The following is a 13,291-nucleotide window of genomic DNA, read 5'->3' as shown; positions in this document are numbered from 1 at the left end:
TTTATTATTAATGGAATCCTATTCTAATACTCTATTTTGATTTATTTTTTCCTCATGTGGCAAACAGAACCTAGATCTACGGCCGAACCTGGTAAGAAGCTTTTTCTTTTTGTTCTTTGGTAACGTATCTTTTTGGGTTTCAATAGTTCTTTGTCTCAGTTTTAAAGCCATAAGCAGAACAATGTTTTTGCAGTTCCCTGGAAATACAAACCCCCTTAAAGACAATATCTTCTTTATCATGGGGTCTGTACACTGCATTTTACATCAGCTTCTTTATTAGTAAAACATTAAGTTCCATTCAGACAAGAAGGTCAAGCTCAGTGATTTAAGGCTTTTTAAAAATCTAGTCTTTTATATTCAGAACACAAAGAGAGTTAATGAAAAAAATCATCCTAAAATTCCAGTAGAAAAGAACCATCTGCTACATATTTCTGCTGACCAAAGCCCACAAACAGCTCGACCCTCCAGCTTAGAAATGTGTCTCACATGAGAGCAGCCCAGAGATGTAAGCAAAACTGACCACCGGTATTTCTCATTTATGTAGCCTGAGCCATAAACTTGTACTATTCTCCAAGCATGAAGAAAGTCATTGTGCCCTTAGGATCTCTCTTAATTACCAGGTCATTTGACCTCGTTAGAGTGCTGTTATCCAGAAGCACCAAATCCAACTCTTCTCCTGCTTTGGACTTCTTGGATATTTTTGAATCCTCATGAACTAAAACAACGTTTGAAAAAGAAACGATAATTTTTCTCAGTGTATTTCAGACGACACCCACCTCAACAGTACTTTTGTGTTTCTCCCCCGGCAAAATTTCACTTTACTCCTTGACAAAATGTTGAAAAACTGATTTGTGCCTTCCTTCAGCTTTGAGCGGATTCTGCCATTATGTCCTTTAAGAGCCGTGGCTTTGTTCTGTCCCTTCTCTGGCAACTTGAAGGTTCTCTGTGGGCTACTGCCATTCAGGTTACTGTGGTTAGTCCAGGACCTCTCACATCTGAGCACTGGGACACTGAAAGTAGGGTTTGATCCTTTTAGGATCCAAAGATCAAAGGGTACTGAGTAGCATCCTTAGGACTATTGGAATTGATCTAGTGCCTACTTGTCATGATTATAACCAGAGATGTTGCCCCACTTAATGTGTCAGTCACCACACCAAATACTGTAGTCACTTTCCAAAACATAGAAATAGATAACTTCATATTCTGTGATATGTCTTTATATAAAATTGCATCTTGGGGCACCTGGGTGGCTTAGTTGGTTAAGGGTCTGACTTCAGCTCAGGTCATGATCTTGCAGTTCCTGAGTTCAAGCCTTGTATCAGGCTTTGTGCTGACAGCTCAGAGCCTGGAGCCCGCTTCAGATTCTGTGTCTTCCTCTCTCCCTCTGCCCCTCCCTGCTCACGCGCTCGCTCGCTCGCTCTCTCTGAAAAATAGATAAATATTAAAAATTGCATCTTGCTGGTTCCCTGACACATGGAACTTCTGAGACTCCATCTACTGCATGAGCTAAGATGTTAGGGCACATCTTGTGTTTACTATTTTAAATAGACTTACTGACATACATAAAAGTAGGAGCCAGATACCTCTTTATTTACAAAAAAGTTGATGTGAAAAACTCATGGACCATTTATATCTTTCTATACTTAATGTATAAATTGAAGTTTTGGGCCACAAATTCTAGAAGCATTATTACTGGAACAGATTGCTCCTTTTGATGTTGCATTTTAGATTTTGTGAAAATTCATGCAATTCCTTTTCATCATGTTGTTATCCTTCGTCATCACCTATAGAGGTGACAATGATTTATGAAATATTTCCCATGATCTGGGTTGGAAAATCATAAACTAACCATCATCCAAAAACTCACAACACTGGTTAGAAATTGCATAGTTTAGTTTCTGAGTACATATGTATTTGAAAATTGAAAACACTCTATATACTGGCTAAGAAGGAATCCATTTGGGTGAGGAGGGAGAATAGAAATGTCTCCTACCAGACCCTCTTCCAGCCTCTTACCCCTCAAACCACAAACTCTCTTTCAATTACGATTTGCTGTTTTACTTCTAGAGTATAGTTTTGATCATCACTATTTAATAAAAATTAGTTCTCAGCAGCTTCATGGATAAAATGACCTCTAGACATACTTCAATATCCTTTTAACATGGCAAAAGCATAAAGAAAAGAGCAAGATAATAGGGGAGCTTTCCCTTTCAACTGCATATCCTAGCAATATAAGTTTCTCCTCTTCATGTTCACTGAATGTTCTTATTTTTCCCCCTTTAGTTAGATCTAAAGGCATTTAAGAAAACAGGGGTGCCTGAGTGGCTCAGTTGTTGAGTGTCTGATTCTTGATTTTGGCTCAGGTGGTAATCCCAGAGTCATGGGATTGAGCCGAGTCAGGCTCCACGCTGGGCATAGAGCCTGCCTAAGATTGTCTCTCTCCCTCTCTCTGTGCCTCCACTTCTCACAACGTCTCTCTCTCTCTCTCTCTCTCTCTCTCTCTCTCAAAAAAAAAAAAAATAAATAAAAAAGATAGAAAACAGACTCTTCCATTCCAAGGACAAGAATAGAATTTGCTGAAAACAAATATTTCTTGGTATAGAAATATGTCAGTGAAATCTGTCAATATAAGAAAAAAATGGGCACCTTGGTGACTCAAGTGTCCAACTTTGGCTAAGGTCATGATCTTGCGGTCTTCAGGTTGGAACCGTGCATAGGGCTCTCTGCTGATAGCTCAGAGCCTGGAGTCTGCTTCGGATTCTGTGACCCCCCCTCTCTGTCTGCCCCTTCTCTGCTTGCTCTCTGTCTCTGTCTCTGTCTCTCTCTTTCTCTCTCAAAAGTCAGTAAACAGTGACCAAAAATTTTTTAAGAAAAGAAAAAAACTTGTATATAGTGAGGAGCTATTAAAAACAAAACACATGTGGTGCTAGTGACTCATTTGGTTAAGTTTCCGACTCTTGATTTTGGCTCAGGTCATGATCTCAAGGTTCATGAGTTCAAGCCCTGCATTGGACTCTGTGCTGACCACATGGAGCCTGCCTGGGGCTCTCTCTTTTTCTCTCTGCCCTTCCCTTGCTCTCTCTGCCCTACCCTCTTCTCTCTCTCAAAATAAATATTTAAAAAAACACAGCTAGTTTTCTCTGATCTTTAATAACTTGTCCACAATTATATTTATTACATTACTAGAATTGCTCATTTCTCTTTTATGACAGAGCATTAAAATACTCTCCATCAGGAAATCTACAAAAGGCATGTAGTATTAAATAAAATTCATGATCATATTTTTTAAATAAACCCCTTTAAAAACATGAATTCCAATGGACTGCTTATGTGAGGTGTTATGAGTGAGAACTTCAGAACAAGCAAATGTTAAAACATAATTTGTATTTAAACAATATTTTGGCATGCCTGACAAAACTAAGTATGATTATGATCCTTTTACTAGTAGCCAATTGCTTTCCTTACATTGAGCTTGGAGTTGACCATTGACATTGTTGGAAAAAACAACAAAGTATTTTGAACTGCTTACTTGCCTTAAGTGACCCGATTGACTATCCATTAGGCCACTGAACTATTCAACCATATAAAATGGATGCAGGAACTGGCTTCCCCGATCGCCGTTTTGTAGCCGCTGTTAAGTGGAAAGGAGAAAACCAGACATGACTACAGTACATCTGAGGAAAGAGATAAATTTTATAGGACTAGGCCAGTGATGTTTTCCAAATGCTAAGACATAAATAGTCTTTGAAATTCAGGAAGATATTTGAGCATTTGGATTTTATTACCCTCTCTTCCTACTCTCTCCAGTCCTCTGGCACATTCACTCTTGCTCTCTCCTCACTAGCTGGTGCTCAATCTCTCTCTTCCTCTCTCACTTCCTTTCTGCTTTTCCCTACTTCATTCTTTTTATCTCTTTACTCTTCTTCCTTTTTAAAGTCATGTCTTAGAGCTCTAGAAATGAAATTCACTAGCACTTAGATATAGCTCCATCAGGGATTAGATATTCAGATAAAAAGGAACCAGCAGATTCTCTCCTAATGCATTTGAGAGACTGAAACAGGTTTTTCTTGTCACTACTGTGTTGTATTTGTCTAATGTGTTTTACACTCCCTTCTCTGTCTAGACAGAAGTCAGCTTGCGTCACAAATCTTTTCAGACTGTTTTGTGAATTAATAGCTAGTCAGCTTACTTAAGACCAACATCCGTTTGTCATATTACCTGCTTTGGCCTCTTTCTTTGACATTCTGACTTAAACTGATTGAATCCTTCACAGACTAGTCTGGGGTGGAGGTGGTGTAGAGGGCACAGAACATTCATTTGACAGCTGTTAATACTCCGTTCCTTACTCAGCTGTCTGGAAGTAGCCACAAACTGTATTGAGTTACTTCTATAGCATTGTCTAATGGTATGCAAAATTAAAAGTCCTGTGTCTTGCTGGCTGGGGAGTTACACATATAAAAATATGATGCCTTGTACTTTGAGTATAAATCTCTGCTAACCAAATGCCTCCCATCATCTTAGATCTTCTATAATAGAATCCATGTTTTGATCCTGTGATTCAGAATGTGAAATTAATTATACTCGTTAGATGTACTAAGGTGTTGAGTTGTCGGAGGGCAATGGTAAGGATGTTTGAGATCCCAGTAGATTGTACATAGTTAAAAGCTTAAAGGTTAACCAAAGTTTAACCAAAAGTGGATTGTGTGAAACCTGTGGTTCTTAAACTGTGTGACAAGGTGTCCTGGGGCACCACACAGATTGACAGAGGTGCTGTAATGTTTGAAATTTTGATGCAAGAACAATGATCCTCAGCATCTGATAGACCCACCTGTTAGCTTGAAGCAGTTCAGAGTTTCAACATGAGGTCACTCCACATTCTTTTTATGACATTATATCTTTCTGAAACTGAATTTTTGTTGTGTACATGTGCTAAACAAGTAAGTGCCACATGAAAATCAATGAACGTGAAATGAGACTAGCTGTGTATTCCATCTGATCTCAAGAGTTCTGTAGTACCCAACAGATGCATGCATTCGTTAGTTAGTAGTTGCAGCTATTTAAGAATAAAATATTTTTTCCATTTATATGTATTTTTTTTAAACAGTAACTAACTTGTTAAGATCTAAGTACTTACTATGTTCTTTCAAAATAACTATTTAACAACTGAAACTTTTAGGTATATATTTTGGCTTAGCATCATTAAACTATTACTGAGACATTTAGGGTCCCATGGACCAAGAAAGTCTGGTTTAATCTTTGGGAAGAGAGGCACATTTGAGAGCGCATCAAAAAAGAAAACTGAGTGACTCTTAAAATTCTAAATTCTCCATGGTCCACTCCCAGTCATCTTCTGCACTGACCTTCTAGAATGCTGGCCCGTGAGCCTTTCCTTTCCAGGCAGAGCCTAAAAGTTTCCTTTCTGGGCAATCTGAACATCCCAAGAGAAAAAAAATCCATACATGTGATACGGGAGTTTTTCCAACAAAGCGGTCATCTAGATCACCATAGTGGGAAGGCTGCTGTTGACAAGCTTCTCTGTCTGCCTCTGAGCGTCTAATCAACTAAGAACCATGTTGACAAAAAGAAAAAAAGACCCCTGAAGAAACATCCATGGATGATCTAGAAGAAGAAAAGAAGCATCTCCCCCTGGAAAGCAACTTGGATAAAACAGACTTGCAGAGAGAAGAATGTAAAAGACTAATCCTCTTCTCAGATAAGAAAATCAGTATATCCAAGGAGTAGAAATAAAAGATGCTTTAAGAAGAGGGGAAGAGCATTCAGAAAACAGTTCTTGGAATGGAAAACTGGTAGCAGAAATAAAAGGTGAGGAAATGTCCCACAAAGTAGGGCAGAAAGACTACAAGGGAATATAAATATGAGCAAAGGTAAGAAAAGTAGATACACTATAGACAACCCACTTAAATAGACTATGCCTGTATACTGGAATTTCAGAAGAGAGAACAAAGAAAGGGAAGAGATTATCAATGAAATATTTTTTTTAATTCCCTAAACTGAATTAAAGGACTCCCTGCATGAGCAGTGGATGAAGATAATTTCAAAGCAGTGTGCATCATGAAATTCATAATATCCAGGACAAGGAGATGATTCTCCCAGTCTCCAGGGAAGAAACATGTAGGCACCTAAAACTAACAAGATCAAAGTGGCTTAGGACTTCTCAGTAGTCATGCTAGATTTGAATAGACAATGAAGCAAAGCTTTCAAAATTCTGAACTAAAACTACCTCCAATTTAGAATCCTATACCCTGCCATACCTTCAATTCTTTATGAAGATATAGTCAAGAGTTTCCAGACTTGCGAGGTCTCAGAGGTTTTCCTCCACAACTCTTCACGTAGGATGTGCTCTACCCGGCAGGAGAACTCCCCTAAAAAGAGGAAGATGTGGTGGATGGGAAGCAGGAGATCAAGTGCGGGCAAGAGCCAAAGGGAGCCCTGAAGGAGGGGGATGCTGTGCGTCAGGAAGGGGGGTGGCAAGTCCAGATGGGAGGAGTGTGATACAAAGGACAGACACACTGAGGTTGTCATCACTAAGAGCTCATTGCCACTGCTTCTTTCTTTACCCTGATGACAGGATGGCAGAATGGCAGGCCTCCTCCCTGCATAGCCTCCTGGTTCAGCTAAGAACATTCATTTCCTCCCCTCCCACCACCGTTCTCCCCTGTTCTGGTGCTGAGATTTGGAAGGCGGCCACCTTGAACTTAGAAAGCACGGGGACACCTACTTCCCCAACTATTTGTGCTGGCTGTCCAGTTCCTGCCCACACTTAGCCCCACCGGACTTCTTCATGGAGGTAAACCTGAAGGTTCCCAGGACTCACTCATGACCTTGTCTGCCGATTACTCCTGTGAGGGCTTTTGTAAACATCATGGGGAGGTTGAAGCCAGTTTATACCCCAAGTAGTTCCTGTAACTTTTTCTGACAGTGACAAGTTTGCCTTTTCTGTAGACTTGTGCTTAGGACTCAATTTTTTAAGACTAAACACATTTTTTGAAGGATACGTATATGATAAACATAATCAAAGGACTGATGATCTTAAAAGGAGGAGGAGGATTCAATTGGGGAGGGCATAGGGGACATTTCTAAAGTATTAATAATATTTTATTAGACTTGATGGGTGCACGGGGGTTCATTTCATTGTTATTCCTTAAACTGTGCATTTAAAATATCCTCTACATATGATACAGTTTGCAATCGTAAAAAAAAAAATCCTTTATGAAAATTTATGCAAACATTACATTCACTAGCACTGAATCTCATCTTGTTGATTTTAACCCAGACTCTTTATCAGTTGTGTTAGATAAGCCACTTGGTTTGGAAGGTAAAAGCCGGATTTCTTTTTAGTTAGGCTGGACCCCAAGGCAGGCTGGGGGGGGGGGGAGCGGGAAGCTATGAAGGAAGGCAGTTATGAAAATGTCCCCTTATCACCCAAAGGACCTATGTAATGTTATACTTGCTCCTCATCATTTTATAAGTTTTGGCAAACAAAATTGTGTTTAACCAAGTGTAAAGTACATCCAAAACTTTGAATGAAACTCATGGTTAACTTCTGAGAGATATTTACATGATTAAGTAATTTTTAGATAACTATAAAATTATCACCAGTAAAAATAGTTTCCTATTTAGTAATTTATTACATGCCATCCAATCAAAGCCTTTCATCTAGGGAAAATGGATTAAAGTAGATCACAGTTAGAGTTACTGGTAATTTAAAAATTTTCCAATTTTTAAAATGAACAGTTTTTTAATACAGATAAGTAAGCTTCTAACCACCTTTCTTTGAGATAAACAATCATCTCTTGATTTCCATTTCTCACCAGAATGTATTTTACAGATGTCTTAAAGGACTTTGTTCAAATAAGATGCTGCCAGATGAAAATGTAATATTACAGCCTAGATCATCTCATTTCCTTATGGCTTTCTTCATTTTGATAATGTCAGAACCATACAAGCCATTTTGCTTCTTTCTCTCAACAAGATGTGAGCTAGTGTCACTTTAGGATGAGATTTTCCAAGAGGAGAAAAGCTGAACAAGCTTTGGGGAATTTGGCTAAATTTTTATCTGGTAAAAGTTACTGAGACATAGCAATGTGTGAAGATCACTAGAGGAACGTCCCAATGATTTTCTTTCTGTGGTGGTGGTGGTGGTCGTCGTCATTGAGTTCAGGATTTATTGGTGTTTATTGAGCCAGGGCTGTGCTAAGTCCTATAGACCAGTGTTTTTAAACTGCTGATCATGACCCATGAAAGTAGAGGACAACCGCCATTGTTTTAAAGAAAATAGTTGGGTACACTTCATATAATCTTAAATATTGTTTTGTGTAACATTTATGTCCTACATGTGTTTGTATCTATGCATATGACTGGGTTAGGTTCACAATGTATTTTTCACCCCTGTGGGTTGCAATAAAAAAAGTGTGAAGTCCATTTTTGAGGGCAAAGTTTTCTATACTTTTCTGAAGATTAAAATAATCTGCAAAGTGTTTTGTGTTTTAAATCCTCTGCCTCACCCCAAGTATACTGTATCAGAATCTCTAGGAAAGAGAGGAGAGGGTTAGGTAATCAACATGTTTAACAAGTCTCCCAGGTGATTCTTATCTAAGAGGTTTGGGAAACTGTATCATGATTCAAGATTCAAAACTTTAGTTATCTGCACCCAGGCTTATAAATAGCCTTCCTTCCTTCCTCCCTCTTGCAATAGCGCAATCTTCTTGAAGAGCTAAGGCATACAGTTGAATTTAAATAATAATTTTTATCTAGATCTTTGTGTATCAAGGGCTAGATGTAAGATCTAAACAAAACCCAGAGTAATTCAGAGCCCTGCCAGTTTCATAGTCGCCATTTACTTTTTCTGCTTTTTAGTTTCTTTATTTTTTAAAATAAAAATTGCTGATTTAAAAATATCAGAATAGTTTAAATATACATTGCACTTCATAGTTCCACCATGTATTCATGGTGTTTTTTTCAGTCCCCGTGATGCATCTTGAGATAGGGGAACTTTTATACTGATTGAGACCAAGGTGAGCAGAGGTGGGCATACCTGAGTTCATACCTACCCACCCCGTTACACCACAACTCCTTTTATGGGATGTGGTCATCTTTTGGGCACGGTTTATGGAAATACATTATTGAAATGCTAAAACACATATAACCTAGGTTCAGAATTTGAATAAATTTTTCTTGTGCTGTTATCAACACTTCAGCTGTTGGAAGTAAATCATTTGCTCTTATTGAGCCCAGTTAGCTTTTTTTTTTCCACCGAGGTAAAAATTGGGAAAGCCAGAAAATTCTGTGGTGTTCTCTATATAAATCAATATCTGTATTGCGCACATCAGGTATGTCTCAAAGTCTGTTTTGATTGCAAAATTTCAAAAACGTGTCACTCAGTGGTAAGACATGAAATGAGTTATCTAAGTCCACTCGTCTTAAGTCACCTGAGACCCGATGCCACCATATATAAAACTGCTTGCTGCAGTATATAACCCAGTGTGATCATGTTATATTGCCCACCAAAAGTATCCCAGTTACTTGTGGAAAAACCAGAGGTGAGTTTTTAATTAGCCAGAGTTTTCACTGTTTTTAACACAAAGTCTTCAGGGATACCACCATCTCAAAAAGAAAATAATTTCATTTGAAACAAAGTGACATTATTAAGAAAGCATGATATAATTGAAGAAAGTCAATGAATGGAATTCATGAATGCAATATAAAGGAAACTTTTTTCATTTTATACTTTGTTTTATTTTACATTTATTACTTTTTTAAAACAAATTTTAAATATTTTTTGAGAGAGTGTGAGCAAGTGGGGGTAAGTGCAGACTGAGAGGGAGAGAAAATTTTTAATGTTTTTTAATTTAGTTCTGAGAGAGAGACAGCATGAGCAGGGGAGGGTCAGAGAGAGAGGGAGACACACAATCTGAAACAGGCTCCAGGCTCTGAGCTAGCCATCAGCACAGAGCCAGACACGGGGTTCGAATCCACGAACCGTGAGATCATGACCTGAGCTGAAGTCGGAAGCTTCACCGACTGAGCCACCCAGGCGCCCCGGGAGAGAGAAAATCTTATGCAGGCTCCACACCTACCAGAGAGGCCCATGTGGGCTCCATCCCATGATGGTGAGATCATTAACTGAGCCAAAATCAAGAGTTGGATGCTTGACTGACTGAGCCACCGGGTGCCCCTACATTGATTACTTTTGTGTTTTAAAAATAAGGTCTTTAAAGATCCTTTTAATAGATAAAAATGTTTTTATTATAAGGCAGCCCTTTTAACCTGCAGTTACGACTTTTTCTTCCAGTGTTTAAAACATAAAATATGCCTCAAGACAAATTTGCTCATTTTTATTACTGACAGTTGAAGGAAGACGAATTATTCTACAAATCTCAAAAGTGTGCCCTGTGGCCTGTCTGAAAAGGACAGCCCACTTACATCAGTTAGCTATGGGTACCCACTACAGCATCCCCTGAATTTGTGGCTTAAAGCAGCAACCATTTGTTTAGTTCCTAATTCTGTGAGTCAGCCATTTGACTTGGCCTCAGCCGGGCAGTTCTGTGGTCTGCCCTAGGCCAACCTTAGTTGGACTAACTTGCTGTGGCTGTGGTCAGCTTCCAGGTTGGCTGAGGATGAGTTAGGCTAGGTTGGTATCTGTTGAAATGGCGTATCTGTACTCTTTGCAGCTCTTCCTCCAGCGTACCAACACAGTTCTACTCACCGAGGAAGGAGTTCAGTAGAGTTCCAAGAGATCAAGCAGAAAATGATCAAGGTCCCTTGAGGCTTTGGCCCAGAACTGACCCACGATATCACTTCCACTGCATTCTAGGTTAAAGCAACTTACAAGGCTAGCTGAAATTCAAAGGTCAGGGAACTAGAGTGTGCATGTGATGGAAGGGCTTACAGAGTCACATTAGAAAGGGACGTGGATGCAGAAAGGAGATTAATTGTGGCCACTTTTGTAAAAAGTCTACAGTACAAAGCTTACCCTACCTACATAATATGGGAATAATCAATAGAGTCTCTATGTGGGAATCAGAAAAATATCAATTCTCTTAACTTTTACAAATCTTTATTTTACTGGTAAAATAAAGATAATTATTCAATTTGAAATTAATACACTCTAGATGTAGCGCTTTTTTTTAATGTTAACTAGGAATACGTATTGGCAACAAAGCATTTACTGTGTGCCAGGCAGTGGCCTCAGCACAATGTATAGCCTATCACAAGAATAGGTGGTAGGAGTGTGGAGTCTGGAAACTGACTGGCTTGAATTCTTTTTTTTTTTTTTTTTTTCCTTTCATAGTTTATTGTCAAGTTGGTTTCCATATAACACCCAGTGCTCATCCCAACAGATGCACTTCTCCATGCCCATCACCCCCCTCCCCCACTCTCCCACCCCCATCAGCCCTCAGTTTGTTCTCAGTATTCAAGAGTCTCTCATGGTTTGCCTCCCTCCCTCTTCCCAACTATTTTCTCCCCTTCTCCTCCCCCATGGTCCTCTGTTAAGCTTCTCCTGTTCCACTTATAAGTGAAAACCTATGATATCTGTCTTTCTCTGCCTGACTTATTTCGCTCATCATAACACCCTCGAGTTCCATCCACGTTGCTACAAATGGTCATATTTCATTCTTTCTCATTGCCATGTAGTATTCCATTGTATAGATAAACCACATTTTCTTGATCCATTTGTCAGTTAATGGACATTTCCCTTGGGTAAATTCCTAGCAGTGCTATTGCTGGGTCATAGGGGAATTCTGTTAATTCTTTGAGGAAGCTCCACACTGTTTTCCAGAGGGGCTGTATGACTGGCTTGAATTCTAATTTTACCACTCATAAACCAACTTGGGCAAACCAGTTGTCATCTTGGGCAAACCAATATACCTTATTGTGCTTTAGTTTCCTATCTATAAAATGGGCTTATAATCTAAATTGTAAGGTTGACATAAGGATTAAATCTAAATCTATTTGTAGTGCTGATAACTGTACCTGGTGCCTGATGAGGGCTGTGTAACCATCAGCTGTTGTCATGGTCATGATCATCATTACCCACAGTAACCCTGTGATGCTTAATGCTTCTTAATTTTATGAGGCATGATAAATATAAACCCTATAGGTAGGTTCTGTTATTTTCTCTAACATATAGAAAGAATGTTGACGTTCAGGAACGTTGACCAGTCACAGAGGCAAGATACGCAGGACCCTTCTTCCAGCCCCGACAGCTGGTTCCAGAGTCTGGGCTCTTCACGCTCTACAGTGCAACATTGCCGCACTGTGTAATGGTAGCTTCCATAGTAGTTGTCCATAGGCCTTTTATCCCTCTCATTGTAAGCATTTCAGAGAAGGTGGAATTTCCCCCACTAACTGCTTTTCAGTTGAGCAGATGTACAAGGCAGCCACGTTGTAGTTGAAAGAGCTCCCACTCATACTGAGCTAACCTGGCTGGAGGAGAGTGGAGCCAGAATCTTCTGAGCATCTCTCACGAGCCAAGTGCAGAGATAGACACTTTGCAGACATCTCCTTACATCTTCAGAGATCCCCCATTAGGTATATACTATCCCCATTTTATTGATGAGGAAACCAAGGCTGCTCTTGTCCAAAATCATGAAGAATGGGTCTGACTTCAAAGTTTTTGCCACTACGCTGAACTGCTAAATTAAATGTAAAGAGATTTTATTGTGAATACTACATAAAGAGATTCTTTACTAATTGTTGTCTGATTTGTATGTTTTTGAAAGGCAGAGCATCCGACTTCTTCAAGGTGACTTCATGGTTTCACTCTGATGAGTTATTCTGTTCTCTTCACTTCCAGAGGAGATCTGTACCCTGGTTATCGCTGAGACTTTCCCTGAAGACGCAGGGATCTTTATGTGCTCAGCAAGAAATGATTACGGCTCAGTAACCAGTACTGCCCAGCTGATTGTCACCTCAGGTATGTGAGGAGAAAAGATCCACTGCTGTTCCCTAGCATTTAGTGTGTGGTTCACCACAGCAGGAAGAGCTACCCCAGAGGCATGCTCAGCCTTTAGGAATGCCTGCTGCCACTCCGGGAGTTTATCCTAACAACCCACGTCTGGTCAGGAAACAAAGGCTTTGTGGGGAGAGGGAGTGGACATGGAGATGAAGAACGAAAAAATAATGACACTGTAGCCACTGAACACACATGGGGCTATTTTTGAAGTCATGCAACTTGGTCTTGGAAACAATGGATCTGGTTTCCAGACATCCTCATGCTAACCTAGAATCATGCTGACATCAGAAGTCCACCCCTGAATCAGAGTTGCAG

At 39.5% G+C, this 13,291-nt stretch overlaps 1 protein-coding gene across 1 annotated transcript in view; it reads left to right on the top strand.

The window, feature by feature from the left end:
* The window catches only part of PALLD (palladin, cytoskeletal associated protein), a 383,592-nt gene that overhangs the window by 169,738 nt on the left and 200,563 nt on the right, over positions 1 to 13,291 (top strand). Inside the window, exons 7-8 of the mRNA XM_039251508.1 lie at positions 68 to 91; positions 12,818 to 12,937. Coding sequence (XP_039107439.1) covers positions 68 to 91; positions 12,818 to 12,937 — 144 coding nt within the window. The remainder of the gene's footprint in view (positions 1 to 67; positions 92 to 12,817; positions 12,938 to 13,291) is intronic.

The sequence above is a fragment of the Hyaena hyaena genome, unplaced genomic scaffold (genome assembly GCF_003009895.1).
Source record: "Hyaena hyaena isolate Hyena2069 unplaced genomic scaffold, ASM300989v1 scaffold_391, whole genome shotgun sequence".
Lineage (NCBI taxonomy): Eukaryota > Metazoa > Chordata > Mammalia > Carnivora > Hyaenidae > Hyaena > Hyaena hyaena.
This window is presented reverse-complemented; position numbering and strand designations above follow the sequence as displayed.